Source organism: Schistocerca serialis, chromosome 1 (assembly GCF_023864345.2).
Source record: "Schistocerca serialis cubense isolate TAMUIC-IGC-003099 chromosome 1, iqSchSeri2.2, whole genome shotgun sequence".
NCBI lineage: Eukaryota > Metazoa > Arthropoda > Insecta > Orthoptera > Acrididae > Schistocerca > Schistocerca serialis.
The window spans coordinates 1,095,474,809-1,095,494,163 of NC_064638.1; the positions used below are offsets into that span (position 1 = coordinate 1,095,474,809).

Genomic DNA, 19,355 nt, shown 5'->3' on the forward strand with positions numbered 1-19,355 from the left:
CAATGTCCAGGAAGAAAGAATACAAATGTTGTGCTTGAAAACTCAGACTGTTCTAGAAGAACAGACAATTTTAGAGACTGGGTAAAAGTCATGACGGAACCTGTACAACAAATAGAATAACAATAAAAATGAAGTAGCTCATGAAAAAGAGACAGCAAATAAAAATTTAGACTGGAAGAAAAATTCTACTGAGATCTTCAAACAACAAGTTCAGTAACTTTTGTCCTTCATATAACTGCTAGTTTTGAAAATATACAAATCACTCAACTTCTTAACATATTTTGCATGGCCTTTTTTTTAAATCTACTTAACCAACCGTTACTGGGTCTTGCTGGTAGGGTGGGTCTGTAAGCACTTAAAGGTATTGACCATCCTTATTTTTTTCCCATGGTTTGTGAGTGTTGTCTGAAGTGTATGTGTTGAGTGTAGGTGGCTGCAATCTGTGTGGGGGGGGGGGGGGGGGCGGGGCGGCAGGGGGCGGTGTCATGATGCTGACAATGATGGAAGAAATTGAGGATGAAGCACAGTGATGACCTCTCCTCTCCTTACCAGCCTAATGCAGTAAAACCTTAGTAATTCAGTCTAATTGTGGCGAGTTTCAGTTCAAATTATTGAAAGTCTGACTTGAAAATATTTATCTGAAGCTGTAATTAAGAATATAACATAAGTTGTATGTAATGACAATTTTTTTGAAAAGGATAGATTGTTACTCACTGTATAGTGGAGATGCTGAGTCACACACTGGCTCAACAAAAAGACTGCTAAACAAGTATTCTTTTGGCCAAAAGGCCTTCTTCTGAATTAGGCAAAACACACACACACATATTCATGCAAATGCTGCTTACATACACGACTTCTGTGTCTGGCTGCCAAGGGCAGGATCAGCAGCCAGAGACAGTGGTCATGTGTGTATGAGTTGCATTTGCGTGACTGTGTGTGTGTGTGTGTGTGTGTGTGTGTGTGTGTGTGTGTGTGTGTGTGTGTGTGTGTGTGTGTGTGTTGTCTAATTCAGATGAAGAAGGCATTTTGGCCAAAAGCTTACTTTTTTAGCAGTCTTTTTGTTGTGCCTGTCTGCCAATCGACATCTTCACTATATGGTGAGTAGTGGTCTATCCTTTTCATAAGGTTGTCGTTATTCCAAACAGGATTTTCCATTGTTTGGTATATGTAGTGAGTATGCTTTGAGTCTGTTACATGCATGTGGCCAACAATTCACTCACAGGTGAAGCAAATGGGAGGTAGGGAACAAAATTAACAGTTCAAAATAATGAGGTTGACATGAAGGATATCCACTTAAGCATTCAGCAGTTCACTTTGTGATAAAAAATCAGTATGAACTATCAAAAATTCCAAATTAGTGAAATCTGAATTAAGGAGGGTTTGCTGTGCTGGCGATGAACATTTTTCCCACCCAGAGTTTTTGAATCGGCTACCTCCATGTCGAGCACCATCACCTGTGCATAAGCTAGTGATGTTGGTTATGGAAGCAAGATACAGAATATGTGGAACAATCACTTAAGGTAGTTGTCAACAAACAGGTTGTTATTCTATTTCTCTAAACCTTTGATCAAAGCCATTATAAGGATAATTTTTATTGGCAGTCGCAATGCTTAACAAGGTCTACCAGACACAACAATCTGCTCTCATACTAGTGATGAATATTTCCTCCATTACCAGTAATCAAATTAGCTATCTCTAGGTCAAGTGACACCACATGTACATGTGTTAGCAACAGAAATATAGTCCAGATTCCTAAATATTTTTTTAGTATTTTTGAATTTATTGGACTTTGTGCATTATGTTATTATCTCAATCTAGAGGGCAGCCATTAATTATCAAAAGCAGTCTACTATTTCCTTTAAATGATGTAAGTAACTTACATCATTTAAACGAGAATTGCCCAAAATATCTACAGCTCACCAAACTGACTATGCGCAACTGGAGACATGTTAAATATTGGAGTTGTAGTTTAATTTTAGTGAAACAACTTATGAAGTGTTCCTAAAATGATCTGTTTGAATCTAAACTATTTGCTTTGGTTTCAGTTTGGAGGCTCTGAAGCAATAATTACTGCACTGAGTGATGAATTTCCCCTGATTGGGAACCACAGAGCAATTTTTGTAGCCTGCTTGTTCACTTTATATTTTATTGTTGGACTGGCTTCCTGTTCACAGGTACAATTTAATTATTTTATCTATCCTTTTCTTTGTCTCTGTTTCAATTTGTTGCTTAAAACATGATATTCAATACAAACTGTAAGAACAAAGAGTTTGCAAAAAGAATCCACCTCTGCACATGTTGTATTAATATCATGGAACTAACACAAAAGCCAACATATTCAACACAAGAACAATAGACTGGTGGTAGTCCACTATGCACAAGTCAGTTGACAGATGTTACTACAGTTTGTAGTGAATGTGTAGAATATTTATTTATTTTCTAACTTCTTCCCCAGCTCACACAGGTGGTACTAAGTATCTATGGCCAGTCAACTTATCTGATGTAGCACTAACAAATTATAAACACAAACCTTCCTCATGAATCTTTGGAACTATGTAGGCCTATGACTGTTTAATAGTAACCATTATAAAATTAGTAATGTACAACACTTTATTTTTGCACATAACACAATCATGCATGTGTTACCAAACCAAAAACATCGCAATGGAATGGGTGTCAAAGAGGTTCAGTCCGAAGAGGCAACTATCATGTATCAATAGACACCAAACAGCCCCCACCCCCTTACTACCAGCAGTGGAGCACAGAGAAATGACAGTCCGGTGGGGCTGAGGAGGCGACACCAAATTGTCAGACCTGTTGCGTGGAGGCTTGATCATTACGGCGGACACCATGAAATCATGGAGCCATCAAGGAGGATGAACAGGATGACCCGCTCTAGTAATGGACATAGAGTGTGGTTACGATGGAGTGGGGTTGGTGGAAGGATTCTCCAGAGAGCATGGGTGAGCGAGGAGGATGAACAGCAGACCATCTTGCAGTTGAAGAGAAGGATCATCCATGGGATATGCTGAGACATCGACAATGAATCTCATTATGCCCGAGTGGGTGGAAGAGGCAATGGTTCTCGAGGCACGGTGGCAGGCACACCCAAGGAGGCAGCAGTCAAGTGGGTTTCCACTTCAAAATGGGTGAATGGCACAGCACAAGACTCACTTTCACGGAGAGGTGAAGCACACAGCACTGCACACGCACCACTTTCACTGAGAGATGAAGCACATGGTGTCAGTTAGTTGGTACTATGGGATGGGGAATCTACACCAGATGAAGGCTCGGAAGAAGCTGACAGAGAGAGAACAGAATCATTCAGGATCCATGCTGGTTTAACACAGTTGACTGACACCATATGCCATTTGCCTTGAAGATAAATGTCAATAGTGTTCACAGCACTAACAATGACCTTGTAGGGGCCTGAATATGGAGGCTGAAGGGTGGGCTGAACAGAATCATCATGAAGCATAATGTACTCACAATGTGGTAGGTGTGGCACACAACGTGTAGGAAAACTCGAGGTGTAGAGTGACAACTAGGAGAAGATGGTCACATGTGGACCACGTGTGACCACACAGGCTCGACAGAGGTGGGCAACTCAGTCAAATAAGGAGGAATGCCATCTGCAACGAACTTGGATGGAAGAACAAGAGGTTACCCATAGACCTCAGCCAAAGAGGCACTTAGGTTGTCTTTGAAAGCAGTACCAATCCCTAAGAAGACCCACAGCAGGGCCTCCAACCAGGAGGCATCATGGCACAGAAGAGCAGTTTTTAGAGTCCTATACGAATGTTCCACCAAGCCATTGCTTTCAGGATGATGTACCATTGTGTGGAATTTGTTAGAGCCACACAAATCACCGTTCAGTGAAAAGTAACGACTCGTATTGCCGCCGCCGGTCAGTTGTGACAGAAGGACAGCCAAATCATGCGAGCCAGTTACTGATGTAACCTCACGCCACAGAGTCGGCCATAATATCAGGTAGAGGGACTGGTACAACCCACCTGATTGTGTGATTGATAAGGGATAGTATGTAGTGACAACTGCCTGAAGAGGGTAAGGGTCCAACGAGGTCAAGATGAACATGGCGAAATCTGTCCTTAAGGGTATCAAACTGGCCTAGTGACAGATGGGTGTGCCGAACAGTTTTGCTACATTGGCAAGGGAGGCAGGTCTGGGCCCAAGCATGGCACTCCTTGTTAATGCCCCATCATACAAAACACTCCAACCAAATAGTAGCTTTAATGCCAGGGTGTGTAAGGTTATGAAAGGCCAAAAAGACTTGAAAGTTAAGAGATGCAAGAACCAGATGTCTGGGAGTGCCTGTGGATACATCACACAAAATAAGAGATGTCGAGATGGGAAAATGACATGATTGTATGATCAGGAACAAGGAAGGGTCATTGATCATGTCCTGCACCTCTGCATCCAGAGGCTGTTGCCTTGCTAGTTCATTCAGGTCAATGGCAGAAGAGATAGCATACATGCACATGACATGTAGGCTCCCATGATATTGTCAGACCCTTTAATGTAACGGATATTGCTTGTATATTGACACACGATATCCATATGGCGGAAGCAGCGAAGGTGTATATCAGGCGAGGAGTTGCAAAGGGCATCAGCCAGTGGCCAGTGGTCTGTAAACACAGTGACTTCTCATCCCTCAATGTCCTCTCAGAAATAATGTATAGCCTTGTAAATGGCCAGGAGCTCCTTGTTGAAGGTGGACCATTTGCTCTGGGAGGCTGAAAGTTTTTTGGAGAAGAAACACAGAGGTCGAGAGAGATCGCCAATGTGCTGCCGTAAGACAGCTCTGATGGAGGTTTCACTCACATCAGTAGTGATGAATAGGCGAGCATCAGCAGTAAGATGTGCCAATGTGACTGCTTTTGTAAGAGCCATCTTGATGTCACGGAAAGAGAGCTACATGCCTTCAGGCCACTGAACCTTATGAGACCCAGAAGTGTCCTTTCTAGCCAAAGCATCAGTTAAAGAGCCTCAAAGAGAGGTGGCACGGGGAACATGACATTGAAAAAAGTTCATCATCCTGAGAAACCATCTCAGTTCCCAACAGGTTTCAGGGAGAAGGAGGTTATTGATGAAACTGATGTGATAAGATGTTGGGCTGATACACTTGGGTGACACAAAATGTGCGAGAAAGGACATGGGAGCACCAGAGCTGTGATTTTTTGTGTTTGATTTCCACACCATGGTCAGAAAGGACTTGTAGAACCTGTTCAAGATGACGTTCATGTTGCTCAACAGAGGGAGAAAAAATGAGGGTGGCATCCAGGTAAGTGAAGCAAAAGGGGAGCAAAAACAATAGATTGCTGCTAAATCTGAGCTGCGTTTTTAACACCATGCGGCATGAACCAGTATTCAAACAATCCAATGGTGGTAGCGATTGCTGTTTTCAGAATGTCATCCTCAAATATCAGGATCTGATGGTACTCTTTGGGGCAGTCCATCACGCTGAAAACTTGTGCACCATGAAGCTACTGTAGGAAGTCCTCAATGTGGGGAATAGGGTAACTGCTTAAAGATGTACAAGCTTTTGGTTTGTGGTAGTCCCCACACGGGCGGAAAGAACTGTCTTTTCTCGGCACCAGATGAATAGGGGATGGCCAGGTGCTATCGAAGGGGCATACAGTACCTACAGCTAACACTTCCTGTACCGCAGCCTTAGCATGACATAGCTTGGTAGTGTTAAGGCAGCGAGGTCCTGGGGTTATGCCTGTGATATGCAATTACTGTTAGTAATTGGGGCACTGTGACATGCAGACTCATTAGTCAAAAGAGCAGGCGATGTTGAGAGAGAAGTCTGAGGCAAGGAACACGAAACACAAGAAGCGTTAATGTCACTAACCTGAGAAATGGTGAAGGCGTCGAAGGCGAATGCACAGAAACCTCACTAGAGGGTGCCTTCAAAATAGAAAACTCTTCAATCATCTGGTGAGCTAGCTGCAATTTATCCATCATGTTGATGATCTGTCAGCGAGTGTTGTTGCTGGAGTGAAGAGCAGAAATGTCGCAATGCTGTGACACAATGACGGTGAAAACAGGTGCGAGAGACACAGCTAGGTGCATATATTTGGTAGATGCTCAAACCAGTGTCTCAGACAAATAGCCCAGAAAGGTCATGACAGGGAGCAGAAACAGTGGATAGTCTGGCATGATGATTAGTGCAGTAACACTGCCATTTGGGGGTCAAGAAAGAGGCCATGGCAGCAAAAGAAATCGATCCCGAGAGCCAGAACATCCAAATCAGCCACTTGAAAAGTCTAGCTAAGAAGCAAATCAGGCGAGAACTGCAGTTGTAGAGTCACAGTAGTGGGAGAGTGTTTAACAGTATGTAGAACCATCGATGATGGAGGAAGGTCTGTTGGAGCAAATAAACTTCAGAATCATGTTCAAATCGGCGCCAGTGTTGACCAGAAAGGAGGCCTGCGTAGTGAGATCCTGCATGTAAAGCCTACCAGAAGGCAGGTAATCCAGAGATAATGACTGATTTGAGAGGAGGCGCTGAGGAGAAACAGCGCGGAGTAGGGAACCTAAACTGAGCCACATGGCACATTTGGATCCCACACTCATGGAGGATGGCATTCCATGCTGTGTCAGCAAACGTGACGTGGAACCAGCATAGAGGATATCCTGGGTGCAATGCACAGTGGGATTCACATGCATCATCTGTTGTGCTGTGCTGGGTACCAGGAGTGGGAGGTTCTGTGGGAGGGGGAGCCAGCAATGCTCAAGTCTGGCCAATAGGTGGCAATGATGTTGCCTCATGCAGTGTGTGGCACCCTCATCTGTGAGGAGGAGCGGGTGTCGGTGAGGCAGGTGAGCCAATCATGTCAGACGAAGAGAGCTTGGTAGAGTGTAAGAGAAGCCAGTGGTGGATAATGTTGTATACCCTATCTGCAAAGCGGAGGCAAGCATCCAGGGGGGCAAGCATCCAGGGGGTCGGTTACGTGTGACGACAATTGCAACTGAAGGTCATGTGGTGGGAGCTTGACCATCCAGAAAGTCCACAGGGTGGAATCAGGCTGCACATCTGAATTGACAAGGGCATTCAGCTGCCTCCAATGTTTCAAAGGAGTTTTATCTTCTAATGCTTCCTCATAACTGACATAGGGCAAGGCATCTTGAGGAGAGTGAGAGAGACACTTCATGATAATCGACTTGGTGTTTCTGTACTTTTGGAAAGAAGATGGGGAGAGTATAGGTCACTGATTAGGTCAGTATATTCATGGAGATGCGATATAAGACACATGAATTTTGTGGCATCACTGTGCACATCTTTTATGTTGAGGGTGTTATCTAATAGCACGAACCAAGTCTTCAGGCAATCAAAGGAAGTGGCCAACTTGGGCCGATGTCACCACCAGAGCACCAAGGGTTGAATGGATGGGTGGCGGGGTAGTTAGCCAGTGCAGTGGAAAGTTGTCAGTGATCTGTGTGCCGTCCTCAAAGGAATCACGTGGGAGAACTGACACGGTGAGCACAAGCAGACCTAAAACAAAAGTAGGTGCAGTAGCAACCAGCACAGCAGACGAGCCGTAGCCTGAGGTCTGTGCGGAATCCATAAAAATGGGGTGCAAAAATCTCAACATGGCAGGTGTGCATGGATGAGAAGCTGGCAGATGCATGTAAAAGTGGGCAATGCATCAACTGACATAGGCACAAGAGACAGTGGTGCAGAAAGTGGTACGTCGCCCAAGGTCTCTGTGGTGGCCAACAGAGTGCAGCATAAAACAGTGTAGTGGTAGGAACAGATTCTGGCAAAGTTTCAATACTGTCAGCGTATAACAAACCAGTGCAGAAGGCTTGGGTAGCCCGGTAGGCAAGCAAATGGTAGCAATACTGGCACTGGGAAATGAGTAAGCATCACATGAACCGACTGTCACAGCTGTGGAATCCTCTTGCTTATCTGGTGGAGAATTGGGATATGGCCAAATCGATGCGTTGTATGGTCCAGTCGTCATAGTGTCACATTGCGGCAGTGTGACTTGGCCTTCGTGCCACAGAGCCATGTACACAGACAGCTTATAGGCAGCATTTGTGGGTCCAGAAGCATGAGTAGATCAGGTGTGACTGAAAATTCTACTGCAGGTAACAAACACAAAACTTGCAATATACCCAGTACACACAAATGGGAAGAAACAAAGCCTCTATTAGAATCCATTGTCTACAATGGTTATGTGAACATAACTGTGTAGATTGGTGAAGAAAATTTGAGAACCACATGTAGTTGGGGTCACCAATGTGTAACTATGTATGAATATTTAATAGTAACCAATATACAAATAGTAGTATACGACAATTTAGTTTTTCACTTAAAATACGATATAATACGATTATGCACATGTCATCAAACGAAAAACATCACAATGGGAAGAGCATTAAACAGTCCCAGTCCAAAGAGGCAACTATCATGTATTGATATTCACCACAAATCAATCTGTCTATTAGTAAAATCCGTATCGAAATCCCTATAGTAATTCCTGTGAGTAGCCTTCATGCACAGACAGAAAAATGTGGCAGGGGTCTATAATTTATAATATTTGTAGATTCTAGTCAAGCTTCATTGCTCTCTGGAATTGCTGCAGCTGTTTACTGCTTTTCCCACTAGGTGCCGCCTCAACCAGAGTGACCAGCTCGCAGCTCCCACCACTGCAATAAATGTCACTCCAGATGGCAACTAAATATGGAACAGACAACAATACATTTATTATATGCACATCATTAACATTTTTATAAATTATATACACAAACCTTGCCCGTGGATCAGTCTACCCATTAGTGAAAACCACTTCAAAATCACTACAGAAGTTCATGAGATTAGCTTTCACACACAGGCAGAAAACTCAATGGGGGACTTTAATTTATGATACATATAGATTTAATTACATTTTCTTCATTAAACTCCAATACAATTACTGTACAAACATCATACATTTGGCTCTTAGTGGTACAGGTAGTAATTACAACAATCAATAATACGCATCATAATTCAGTACAGTCTTTACACACATTACTGTTGCAATGATCATTAGTGAACCACATGCCATAAATCCTAATTTTTATGAAACTGTTTCACTTATTTATAAAACACTTGAAACATCACATGTATGGCTTGTATACATCTTATGTGCATTCTTATTATTTGCTGTTTTAAATTCATTGAATGAACACAGATAATTTTTAATTAAAAATTTTGTATTTGATTTGAGCAGTCTGTAGTTACTATCTTGACACTCTGGCAGATTATAATACCATATCAACCCATTAATGTATGGGCTGTTGTCCATCATTTTTAATTTTGTTCTTTGTCTGAAGTAGTTACACTTGTACCTGGTGTACCTCACTATATTTGCTTACTTAACTATGCTGACAGACAAAAAAGAAGTAATAAACTTACTAAGGTACAGGGAATAGATTGTGAAGTATTTGCACTGTATGAAAACTTCATGACAAGATGCTCTGGAGCCTAGTTCATGTATTATCCTTAATGCTTATATTTATAGCAGCAGAACTCTGTCAAGATGAGTGTCTGCAGCACAACTCCATTAGTAGCTGTAGATATTTCTAAATACAGCCACCTTAATTATACTGTCTATGTTCTCGAAACTAGTTATATCAGTAAATAATAATTACAAGATAAACAAATCTGTATGCACTGTAACTGTTCATTGCACATTTTGGACATGGTTTTCACATCTTCGGAAATACTATTTTTAACAATGTTTTGATGATTTGAAAACGGGTCTCAGCCCAAAATTAGTTATCGAGTGAATAAAAAAAATTAAATTGGCATCTTTGAACTGGTTGTTCATTGTACTAGAAAACTAGAGTTGTAAATTTGTGAAGCTCTTCTACTGCTTATCTTGTGCATTGGACTGTTATGTCTTTAAATATACCACTCTCGAAACAGGTAAAATGTGCTCCAAACTTAACAAATATTCAATGTGGATCTTTCTGAATAGTGAATTAAATAAATTTTCTTGAGATTTTTGTTTTGCATAAAATCAACAATGAAATCATTGTTAGTTGAATAGATTTGTTGTGAATCATTCAGATCTTTGTATATATTTTCTCCAAACAACCTTTCAAATAATTTTCTTTATTTTTGTTTATCAAAAAAGCTTTAAAGTTATTTGGTTTTGTACCTAACAATTTCAAGAAACAAGCTCATAATATTCTTATAATATTTATGAAGTTGAGATTGTCCCATCTTATACTGAAATGCATGTTTTCAGTTTTTACACTGAACGATAATTTGAGGAAACCCAAAAGTCACTGTCATGATACAACAGGAGGACCGTCTCTCAATCTTCAAAGTGAATTTGTCATTTTTGAAACATTCTCCACTTTTGTATGTGTGCACAAATATTAGTGGGAAATATTACACTGTTCAGTTACACACGACTTCATGTGCAGATATTCACCATTAAGGATAACAGTTAACAACATTTACTTGGTTATAGTCATGTGGATATGTCCTATCAGATAATAGACTCCAGTTTTTGGTTCTCAAACTGTTAAAAAGCTGTCTGACTCATTTCAGCTTCCATCTGAATTTCTTATCCTCCACATGAGAAAAAATGTTGCCTGCTCAAACATTACATCAATTGGTAGAGCTGAGACCTCATGTGCGATACTGTTTGAGCAGATGCAAACAAGTAGCAGATCCAACTAGGCAGCACCATCTCACAAATGATCTAAACGACTTCAATATAAAGTTAAGACTTACAAATTTTTATCTATGCAAGAAACTGACATTTGCAAACTGCTTGTCATTTCATTGCTATATTTGTTTGTGTGTCGGAAACATTGAAGAAAATTTCTTTGATTGCTGGAAAAAGGGGACAAATATTTCTGTACTCGTGGAGTCAATGTTCTGTCTGTTTCAAGTAATGGTAAACCAATGATTAAATTTTTCATAATAATATGGTGTAGAAGCGTCCAAACACCAATGCAATAGACTGCAACACTTACCAGCCATGCCTCAATTTGACTAGACCAAAAACCTGTATACGTACCAAACACTTAAGCTGCAACAATGAAATTAACTAGAGAAATCAATTATTACTTAACAGTGTATGAAACTAACAAATGTAGATTACTTATGAAGTTTTTGATAACATGTGAAATCTATTTTTACAACACATTAACCAAAGCATAACATTATCAAAAAAATATAATTTCATTTTAGGGAGGATTTTACTTCTTCCATCTACTTGATCGTTATGCTGCTGGTTATTCGATGTTGTTTGCTGTATTATTTGAATCAATTGCAGTCTCATGGATATATGGTAAGTAATTCTATTTCTCTATGTACTGTATAAGTTTATTGGCTTAATAAGTTATTGAAATTTGTTAATGTTAATTTGTTGTAAACTGACATTGTGAGACTGTTACTGTATAAAAAACAGGTTAATCCTTACAAGAAGTAAAACAAGCAAGTACTGCTATAATTCTGTTTATCTGATTAATAATTGTTACACAATATGTGACTATTATACAGGAAAGCCTGTTTAAAACTGAAACATTTACGGGTCTCCTTCATTAAGCTTGCAGTTCACATTCTTTTTTTTCTTCACATAAAGAATATAAAGCAATGCATTTGTTAACTGAAGACATAATTTTAAAAATTACAACATGAAAAATACAAAGGCACAAACAGCAGGGATACATAAGAAAGTGTGAGAGAAAATAAGCAGTGAGATATGTAGGAAAACAGAGGAGGTTCCCAAGAATAAATAATAGTAGAAAGTAACAAGAGAGGAGAGAACAATGGAGTACTGCACTGGAAGTCCAGTTGGATGATGAGATGCAGTATATATTGCTAAACTCTGTTTCATTTAAGAGGATTAAAATAGCTGGTACTAAATAAGATAATAGGGGAGAAGAAGTGGAGACATTTCAGTTAAGACAACAGTGTGAATAAAGGAAAACAGCGTTAAAGATAGCAAGTTATAACTTTACACAATGTAAGGTGAGAATGAAGAAAAACACAGTTAAAAATAGGTAGTTCAAGGGTGGCTAGAAGAGACTGTGATTAAGGTCCCATATTATTTCTTATCTATATAAGTGATACATACATGCAGATAGTGTAGCTAATGTTATGCTATTCGCACATAAATGTGGCAAAGCAGTTGCTGAGTAAAACTATTGATATAATCCTAAAGTATGTCCACTCTTGATTTAATGCAAAGAAATTCACATTTTTTAAAATGCAAATAAAACAAAATACAGGCAGTTTGGGAAAATAAGTCAAAATGTAACTCTAGATGTGCTCTTGAGTGACAAAGCCATAGAAAGTGTAACATATAGAAATTGCTGGGAATTCATGTTTATGAAAACTTAAATTCTAATGACAATGCAATAAAACTTGCACAGGAACTCAATTCAGTCAGTTATGTTCTTAGAATTATTGTAGATGATTGTACCTCTGAAGGTGCCAGAATGGCATACTTCAACAATTTTCAGTCTCTTGCAACATATAGAATAATATTTTGGTGTTCCACCACTTGTCGTCTAACTTACTTTACTGTTTCATGTCTGGAAAATTTCTTTTAAAGTTTTGCAATGCAATTTCTGGCCATGTCCAGTGCTTCTTTCTTGTTGAGTCATAGGTCACCAAGGGTACATCTCGTAGAGCAGTTGGGTCATTCTAAATGTTCCATGCCCTGGACTTCATCACAATTGCATTTTTTGTTTCCATCATTGTTAAGGCTTCATTTAATTTGATTTGTTTTGACTGGTGCTACATCTGTTCTGATGCGATACAAATCTTCCAGCTTGATAAGTTACCGCTGTGCATTTGTAATCTCCTCCCTCCTTCCTTCTTCCAACTATTGTCCACATTAAACAATGCTCAGTCCAAGTAATTAATAAGCAAAGTCTTTATGAAGATTTTGAGGGCAGCAAAGATTACAATAAACTTTCAAGTTTACTTAGCTTGTCATGTTGAGATGGCTCCAGTTCTTCTTGTCTATGGGTTTGATTCTTGAAGCTGAAAATCTCTCATCATGTCCTCATGGTTGGTTTGAACTAAATAAATTTGAAGATTGTTGTTGCAGAATTTTTTTTACGTAAATATATTTTCTCACACTTTAGTATATTATACAGTCTTCTAATTTGTCATATTAACAAAGCCGAGATTACATTGTTCATATCTATTATACAAAAATACATCCGATCACATCAGAGGCAAGCTTACAACTCTCTCACTCCATGGAAAGAACAATAATCCAAAGGGTTTACAATTTTTCTTAACAAATGAATTCCTAGTAGCTTTCATTACATTATTAATTTTGACTATTATTTCATAAATGAACTAGAAATAAACATAGTAAACACTACAGGTTTGCGTAATTAATAATAGAAATTTTAAGTGTGCAAATATTTTGCAATTTGGAAAGTTTCTACAAAAAAAAAAGTAATTTTAACTGTAGATTCAGAACTAGTACTTATCAATTATAACTTCAAAACTAAAATATTTTATAAAGTAATTTCTTTTCATATATTTTATCTTGAAACATAACATACTGCGTATAAGATAATATGGAAATTCTCCGAAAAGCAATTGAGATAATATTCACCTGTCCAAAATTCAAAAAATAATGATGGTATTGACAACTACTATTGAGGAAAAGTAAAGCTAGAGGAGGATGTCCCATTACGCCACCCACTGCCACATAAATGGAAACAATGTGTTTACAATATTTTGTGACCTACTATAAGGTTTGCTAGACGATGTAAAACTGATGCTAAAAGGTAGAATACCGGTTGTCAATGTTAGATTCCAAAATTACAAGAAAATTTTAGGTTGTATGATCATCACTTTCCTATGAACATAAGTATATGTTAGTTTACAAAAAACAGCAAAAGTTACAGAAGGAAATACAGAGCAGCTCACAAATTTCTGATTACAGCAAACAGAGTTCTTGCTTACAAGTTGTCTATAGTCCAAATTAGTGTGAAACCTGAGTAGTGAAATGGCAAAATTAACCTAGGGTGTCAATTTCCAAAATTATGAACAAAATTCACATGAAGTTGCTCAGAACGTAAGAAAAATATCTACTATACAAATCATAATCTGTACATATATGAGCACATGACATTCAAATTTTCAGATCTGTGTAACACTCTGTCCCAAGATAAATGATACAAACTCAAAACTGCAACATTACAACACTACACTGTAGAAATAAGTTTGAAGGCAATGTAAATTACTAGAATTACAAATTGCAAGTTTACATCTATGAAGTCACACCTTCAAACTGACCAAAAGGGAAGAAAAAATACAGACCATAAGTGTATGACAAGTGAGCCAACCAAAATACTCACGAATGATACTGACTAGAAGAATATACTCAGTCACAAGTAGAAGTATAGCACAAAATCAATCAGCCACATAACTGGAGTATGTAAGGATATGTTGACTCATGAAAAGAGAAAGTAATGAAAAAATATTAGGGCCTATGCTTACGATATGGGTACCGACCCATGAATACAAACCACACCGGGTACACACTAGCAGAAATGTTTCAAAACAACAAAATGAATAAAGTTCATAATCATATATCAATACATTCAACCATATGTAAAGAATAATTAGAGGAAGCATCTAGCCTCAACCAGTAGTTGCACGCTCTCCTTGAGTACATACACACAGTCTCGATGACTAGGGGCACCCAAAACAGAGTTAAGCATGAATTTGCACACAACTCAAGTTCCAATGAGATACAATAATGCAATACTCAGGATAAACATAGGTAAACAGTGTCATTAATAGCTTGGAATGATGACATAATTCGGTAGCATGAGGACCAAAATCAGTGTGTGAAATCAGAAATGTATACATCTTGTTATACAGTCTGTACACAATTTATGATCACAGTCATAAATGCCTTCCATACTTTTTGATAATTGTCATATAGATTAACCTATGTACATAAATACTTAGAAGAATCATTTACAATTGATAAAAAATACTTACTGAGTATTGAGGTAGGAAAATTAATTGAAATGTATGGCTACTAACCTAACAGTGCCTAATTTTTTTCAGATTCTGATAATTATTTAAAACATGGTTCATAGAACATATGCCTGAACTTTTTAAGTTTTCACATTTATATGCTGAACGTAACAAATCATCTGTCGTAGAACATCAATGTTCCACAGCATTATACACATGTCGAACCAGATTTAAAGTTACATAATGTATTGGGAAGTTGATCCCCTACCTTAAAAAAACATACATTTATGTGGAATAACACTGTCCATCACTTAACAAGTAGTAGATTAAAAGAAATTATGTACACAAGCAAGACAAGTTGGACTGAACTGACGCAGCATCCGAGAATCGCCTGCAAAATGAGGTATGGACCATAGTCCACGATGTACTGACATAAGAATTCTCTGTTTAACATACACATATGTTTGGTTTGCACATATTAAATTTCAAGATACTATTCTTAATATTTACAGTGTACAAAACGAGTTTTCACTCAATTTACCACAACACCCATGACTTTACCCAAAAGAGTCCGTGGCAATAAAATTAATCACTTTCTGCAGAGTACACAATAATAATAATAATATTTAACACTAATAGCATTCTAAAATAAGAAATCTATCACTAGATATTTAATGGCATTGTCACATTTCAAAATTGTAAAAGGATCTACCCATTTAGTCACATGGCATATATCTATCAAAATCTCATGGCATATATGTATCAAAGTCTAAAGTACAAATCTATTACATAACAGAATTATATAGTTGTATGAACCTGCAGATATACCATCATGTCTCTGCTTCTTCCTATTCCTTTGCGTTTTCATCATCTCACTAACACACTCTTCTCTTTCTTATGCTGACAGAATTTTACATGGTGGAAACTCAACATCACCAGAAATAAAGTTAGCTGGTCTGTGATTTAACATGATTTCAAACCTGTTGAAGAATGGCTGTTCATCCTCAGAATCACTTATATAATCTATTCAACTGGTATGATTCTTACTACAATATGTTTGCAACAGTCTTCCAATTTTTCTCCAGGGTTACTTGATGGATGGTACACAGAGGGTAGAATATGGCTTATTTTAGAAAGTCAACAAAGTCTTTCCAATTAGGAATACCCATCTGATGAAAATATGTGTTTTCAAACATAGAAATGATTTACTTACTGGTAGCTTTCTTAAGAGCAAACAGCCTTATGAACTTTAAAAATACATCACCCACTACAAAAACATAACAAAATACACTCCTGGAAATTGAAATTAGAACACCGTGAATTCATTGTCCCAGGAAGGGGAAACTTTATTGACACATTCCTGGGGTCAGATACATCACATGATCACACTGACAGAACCACAGGTACATAGACACAGGCAACAGAGCATGCACAATGTCGGCACTAGTACAGCGTATATCCACCTTTCGCAGCAATGCAGGCTGTTATTCTCCCATGGAGACGATCGTAGAGATGCTGGATGTAGTCCTGTGGAACGGCTTGCCATGCCATTTCCACCTGGCGCCTCAGTTGGACCAGCGTTCGTGCTGGACGTGCAGACCGCGTGAGACGACGCTTCATCCAGTCCCAAACATGCTCAATGGGGGACAGATCCGGAGATCTTGCTGGCCAGGGTAGTTGACTTACACCTTCTAGAGCACGTTGGGTGGCACGGGATACATGCGGACGTGCATTGTCCTGTTGGAACAGCAAGTTCCCTTGCCGGTCTAGGAATGGTAGAACGATGGGTTCGATGACGGTTTGGATGTACCGTGCACTATTCAGTGTCCCCTCGACGATCACCAGTGGTGTACGGCCAGTGTAGGAGATCGCTCCCCACACCATGATGCCGGGTGTTGGCCCTGTGTGCCTCGGTCGTATGCAGTCCTGATTGTGGCGCTCACCTGCACGGCGCCAAACACGCATACGACCATCATTGGCACCAAGGCAGAAGCGACTCTCATCGCTGAAGACGACACGTCTCCATTCGTCCCTCCATTCACGCCTGTCGCGACACCACTGGAGGCGGGCTGCACGATGTTGGGGCGTGAGACGAAGACGGCCTAACGGTGTGCGGGACCGTAGCCCAGCTTCATGGAGATGGTTGCGAATGGTCCTCGCCGATACCCCCGGAGCAACAGTGTCCCTAATTTGCTGGGAAGTGGCGGTGCGGTCCCCTACGGCACTGCGTAGGATCCTACGGTATTGGCGTGCATCCGTGCGTCGCTGCGGTCCGGTCCCTGGTCGACAGGCACGTGCACCTTCCGCCGACCACTGGCGACAACATTGATGTACTGTGGAGACCTCACGCCCCACGTGTTGAGCAATTCGGCGGTACGTCCACCCGGCCTCCCGCATGCCCACTATACGCCCTCGCTCAAAGTCCGTCAACTGCACATACGGTTCACGTCCACGCTGTCGTGGCATGCTACCAGTGTTAAAGACTGCGATGGAGCTCCATATGCCACGGCAAACTGGCTGACACTGACGGCGGCGGTGCACAAATGCTGCGCAGCTAGCGCCATTCGACGGCCAACACCGCGGTTCCTGGTGTGTCCGCTGTGCCGTGCGTGTGATCATTGCTTGTACAGCCCTCTCGCAGTGTCAGGAGCAAGTATGGTGGGTCTGACACACCGGTGTCAATGTGTTCTTTTTTCCATTTCCAGGAGTGTACATTCTTAGACATAGGCAAAGGTCCATAGATGTCCACAGACACAAGGTCTAGGTTACTATTAGGCAGTGTGTTTTGCATTTGACATTTACTTGTGTGGTTGTTGGTCGCTCTTTGCCATCTTCTATTTGACCCTCCTTCCTATGATATAAAAACAGATGTTTTCCTGAATCTATTGTGTACATTTGGTTGATCCACAATGACCAAAATTGTAATGTGTATAAGTTTTTAAACTATCAGTACATTGTTCTGGCTAATATAGTTTCCAATCATCGGAGTCAGTCTTATGTCTCCTGAATAAAATACCCTTGTGTACCTTATAATATTGTTCAATCTTTTCGCCTCCTTTCTTACCCAACATGCTCTTAACCAAGTTCCAATTTTGATACCTGTCCCAGCTAGCACTCAAGCTTATTTCAAGGTGGATATTGAGTTTAGGTTCAATTGAAAATTCAAGATTGAAAAATCAACCTGTTACACAGCTTGTTTCAAGGTGGGTATTGAGTTTAGGTTCAGTTGAAAATTCAAGATTGAAAAATCAACCTGTTACACAGTTTACATCAAGCTGTAAAAATTTAGCTTGAATTAAAATAATTTTCCCAAGCTTGAAATAAACTGTAATTTCCCTGGAAGGCTGTACAGCAGATGCGCGCGCGGCATAGCTTCCATAGACGTCCACGGGAAGCGCCACAAGCGTTTATAAGCCGTGACGTAAGGGTGTTGTCGTGTGTGACGTCATGACGGCACGGAGTTTGGTTTTAATGTGGCTGTCTCCAGTTCTGTTTTATCTTATTTTATTTACTTTTCTGAGCCTTGCTATGTTTACGGCCATTTTGCCTTTGTGACGCGCGTTAATGGTTGTGGTTTGTTGACAAGTTTGTTTTATACTAGAAAACAGTTCGGAACGTTAATGTTACAAATGTTAAATATTACGTAACGTAAAGTTACGTTTACGGCCATTTTACCTATGTGACGCGCATTAATGGTTATGGTTTGTTGACAAGTTTGTTTTATACTAGAAAACAGTTCGGTACGTTAATGTTACAAAAGGTTAAATATTACGTAACGTAAAGGAATACCATATTCTTTTACGTAGAAAAATTGAGCCTGGATAAAAGTGAAATGGATTACCAGCTAAGAATACATATTACAAGTTGTTGTGCAAAAAGAGGTCATTTTAAACTAACTCTCTAATACGTGGCACAAATAAATTAAAACTTCTTCATAATTTTTTCACACCATTTCCATTCTGATATTTATTTAATTAATTAGGTTCAATAAATTCAGATTAATATTTATATAGCTTAAAACAAGCTGTAAATACCTGGCTGTATTCCATGTGTGTAGATACAGCTGGAGCCAAGCTTGATAAGTCAAGCTTGAAATATAGCTTGAACTCTGCCAACTTTGATGTTTGTTTCAAGCTTGAATCCAGCTAACAGGCCTGAATATTCCAGCTTTGATCAAGCTTATATACTTGAACTTTACAGCTGGAAACAAGTTTGAAACCGGCTTACTGTGCTATCTGGGGTGGATATGTTTGCAAATTTTCAATCTTTTTCCTCTTTCACACCTCTCAAGCACATAATTTTAAACTCTTACTCTCCTTCTCCAAAGCTGTTAGATGAGTCACTCCCTAAAGATAGCCTAGAC

General features: G+C 39.6%; 1 protein-coding gene across 2 annotated transcripts in view; it reads left to right on the top strand.

The window, feature by feature from the left end:
* LOC126416224 (sodium-dependent dopamine transporter) overlaps window positions 1-19,355 on the top strand; it is a 558,982-nt gene that overhangs the window by 477,089 nt on the left and 62,538 nt on the right. For both annotated transcript variants that reach the window (XM_050083832.1, XM_050083839.1), the window contains exons 10-11: window positions 2,046-2,174; window positions 11,222-11,321. In XM_050083832.1, the coding sequence (XP_049939789.1) occupies window positions 2,046-2,174; window positions 11,222-11,321 (229 nt within the window). The remainder of the gene's footprint in view (window positions 1-2,045; window positions 2,175-11,221; window positions 11,322-19,355) is intronic.